At 37.2% G+C, this 2,934-nt stretch overlaps 2 protein-coding genes across 11 annotated transcripts in view; both read left to right on the forward strand.

The window, feature by feature from the left end:
* Nucleotides 1–1,052, forward strand: part of LOC102578423 (WD repeat-containing protein 48) — a 15,718-nt gene extending 14,666 nt beyond the window's left edge. For 9 of the 10 annotated variants that reach the window (XM_015308941.1, XM_015308944.1, XM_006347760.2 and 6 more), the window contains one exon: nt 366–1,052. The gene's annotated coding sequence lies outside the window, so the exon portion shown is untranslated. Of the gene's footprint in view, nt 1–307 lie in introns of all 10 variants that reach the window. The other variant, XM_015308943.1, reaches the window with a different exon arrangement.
* Nucleotides 1,053–1,725: 673 nt separating this feature from the next.
* On the forward strand, nt 1,726–2,499 carry LOC102579856 (60S ribosome subunit biogenesis protein NIP7 homolog). The gene has a single exon (XM_006347764.2). The coding sequence runs from the start codon at nt 1,773–1,775 to the stop codon at nt 2,334–2,336; it is 564 nt and encodes a 187-aa protein (XP_006347826.1). The 5' UTR covers nt 1,726–1,772; the 3' UTR covers nt 2,337–2,499.
* The last annotated feature ends 435 nt before the right edge of the window (nt 2,500–2,934 follow it).

The raw sequence follows: 2,934 nt of genomic DNA on the forward strand, positions 1-2,934 counted from the left end.
CAAAAATCTTTCCCCTTTTCCCCCCCCCCCCCCCCCCCCCCCTCCCTCTGTGCACATGTAGTGTTCTTGCCGAAACCTAAAAAACTGGAGAACACTTTAGATTTTGTTTGTTCCTTGTTTTCGCATATTGGGGTTGGTTGTAAAATTAGGAAAAGTTGGATTCTTCTGTAGTCAATTAACCAAGCAAATTGTTGTATGTAATGTAGTTTTGATATGTGCCTTGTTATTTTTTTATCTAAGATGATGTATGAGTAAATGTTTTCTGTAGACAAAAATAACCACATGGTCATTTTTGTTTTGCATATAGAGGAAGGCATGGTTGAGCAATTCTTCTGTCCACTCCCCTTGCCCCTTCTTTCTTGTAGGTCCAGAGTAGCTTGAGGTGATTGAGCTGCTCCTCAAAAATAATTGGAAGGCTTAGCATTCAAATGGCTGCTTGCTGCTGTGTCATGAGTAATTGCTTCCTTGTAGATCTGGGATCCAAGTGGTTGGATTAATTAGGAAAATTTACACATTTGGACCATTTTGCTGTTTGCACGTCGAAAGGTGGTGATTATCAAGTTTTGGTTTTTGGTGCATTTAGAAGAAAATAGAAAGAAAGTTTGCATTTGCTAAAGAAAGGATTTTTGGTTTTGAGGGGACATGAGACTGAATGTTTCAAGAGAAAGAGCTCGTGATGATGTTGGGAGCCTGTAGATTTATATATAACTCTATATGCAAAGGCAGGGGTTTGGATGTCTCGAATATAGTCTTTCAAGAACCACACTGTTGGGCAGGTGAATAATATCTCCAGAACAAAAAATTACCTTTTCTGGTCAAACTAATTTATATGTTTACCTTCTTTCTGGTATAATTTAATCTGTAAATCTTCTTTGTTATTAGTATTCCTCAATTGTAGTGAGGGAAGATTTGGTGATAGGCCATTTATAACGCCAAGCAGATTGTTCTTATATAGTTCTTACCGACTGTACGATGATGTTGCTCCAAATGGTGAAGTTTTGTGCTCATGTATTTGGAACTATTTCTTTTAATCATTCAAGTTTTGAATGAAATATTCTGAAGATAATGACGAAAACAGCAGTGCAACAACAAACCTAGTATAGTCCCACCAGTGGGGTTTGGGGAGTGAGATGTATGCAACCCTGTGGTGTAGAGAGATAGTTTCCACTAGACTCTCGGCTCGATTAAAACATAGGTTGATGATTTTACTAAAAACCTTCACTACTATTGTGTAAGAAAGCAATATTAAGTCTTGCAAGTACTGAGTAACTTTCTATCAAAATGCAACTCTTAGACGTCACAAGTAAAATGGTAATATTACGAAGTAGATATTTTTGCTTCAGACCTATTTTTAAAGATTGTAGATAGATATATGTCGCAAGACAATAAGGTCACGAGTAGATATAATTGGAAGGAGGTGTCGATTTTCTAACAAATGAAGGATAAAATTATGAAGAGGCTTTGTTACTTTAGAGTAATGTATATATGAGGACACGAAATTTCTTCACCAAACAAATTTAAGTTGTGTTGCTTAAGAACGGATTAATGTATTACGTAATTATTATCTAAGACAGGAAATGCGTATTTCATTTTTTTTCTAAAAAACATAAAACAAATCACTAAATGCTATAAAGGCTAGGCCTACTCTTCAGGTCAGTTACATGGGCCTTGACTCATTTAAGGCCCAAACGATCCCAAAACCCTCAGCCCATGCAGTATAAGAAGACCAAGAAAAGCTGCAGGGTTTTAGGGTTTATCAAACTGAAGCAAAAATGCGCCCGCTAGATGAGCAAGAAACCACACAGGTGTTCGAAAAGCTACACAAATTCGTCGGAAACAATCTGAAGAACATAGTGGAAAACCCATCTCACGAAGGCACCGACAACACTCCAGGCCGTTACTGCTTTCGTCTCCAGAGAAACAGAGTTTACTACGTATCAGAATCTTTGGTCAAGCGAGCAACAAACGTAAAGCGAGATAACTTAGTTTCGCTGGGAACCCAGTTAGGGAAATTCACCAAAGGAGGTAAGTTTCACCTCACAGTTCAATGCTTGGGTATCTTAGCAGCACACGCGAAACACAAAGTGTGGCTGAAACCCACATCTGAGATGAGTTTTCTGTATGGAAATAATGTATTGAAAGGTGGAGTTGGAAGGATTACTGAGAGCATTAGTGAGCATGATGGGGTGGTTGTGTTTTCGATGTCGGATGTGCCGTTGGGATTTGGAGTTGCAGCGAAGAGTACTCAGGATTGCCGGAAAATGGATCCGAATGGAATTGTAGTGCTTCATCAAGCTGATATTGGAGAGTATTTGAGGATGGAAGATGATCTCTAAGTTCAATTTAATTTTTGGGAGAAAAGGTAATTGAAATTTTGAGTGATTGCTTTTGTGTTTTGGGAATTTAGGATTTTCTTGGGATTTTTAATTTGTGTAATGTAATTGTGGTTAACTCTACATTCTACATACTGTTATACAATTACAATTAGTGCTATCGTAATTGAGTTGTTACCTTATTTTATCTTTTATCATTTTATCTTTGCTTATTGTCTATTAATAGTTTTATGCCCAAAATCATTAGTTGTTAGCACACCCCACTTTCAATTCGAACTTTGTGAGTTTGAACTAGTGGTAAGTTCAAGTCACCAAAACTTCCTTCCAATTCGAATTCGAAGGTTGTGAGTTTGAACCGAAAAGTTGTAAGTTGCGTATCCCTTGAACATGAACCTTGTTAAGGATGGAGAGTTACTTGTATGGAGAGGTACTAGTGTAAAAAGACCGAAAATATATTCGTTATCTATTCAAATGTGCTATTCATTTGGCTTAGAGGTAAGTGTAGAGCCAGGGAAAATTTGGTTACAAATTGCAAATATCTGATAAAGTGATGTTGAATTAATTCATTCATCCAAAAAAATGTTTTGATTTACCTCCCTAC

This window comes from Solanum tuberosum, unplaced genomic scaffold, assembly GCF_000226075.1.
Source record: "Solanum tuberosum cultivar DM 1-3 516 R44 unplaced genomic scaffold, SolTub_3.0 scf00092, whole genome shotgun sequence".
Classification (NCBI taxonomy): Eukaryota; Viridiplantae; Streptophyta; class Magnoliopsida; order Solanales; family Solanaceae; genus Solanum; species Solanum tuberosum.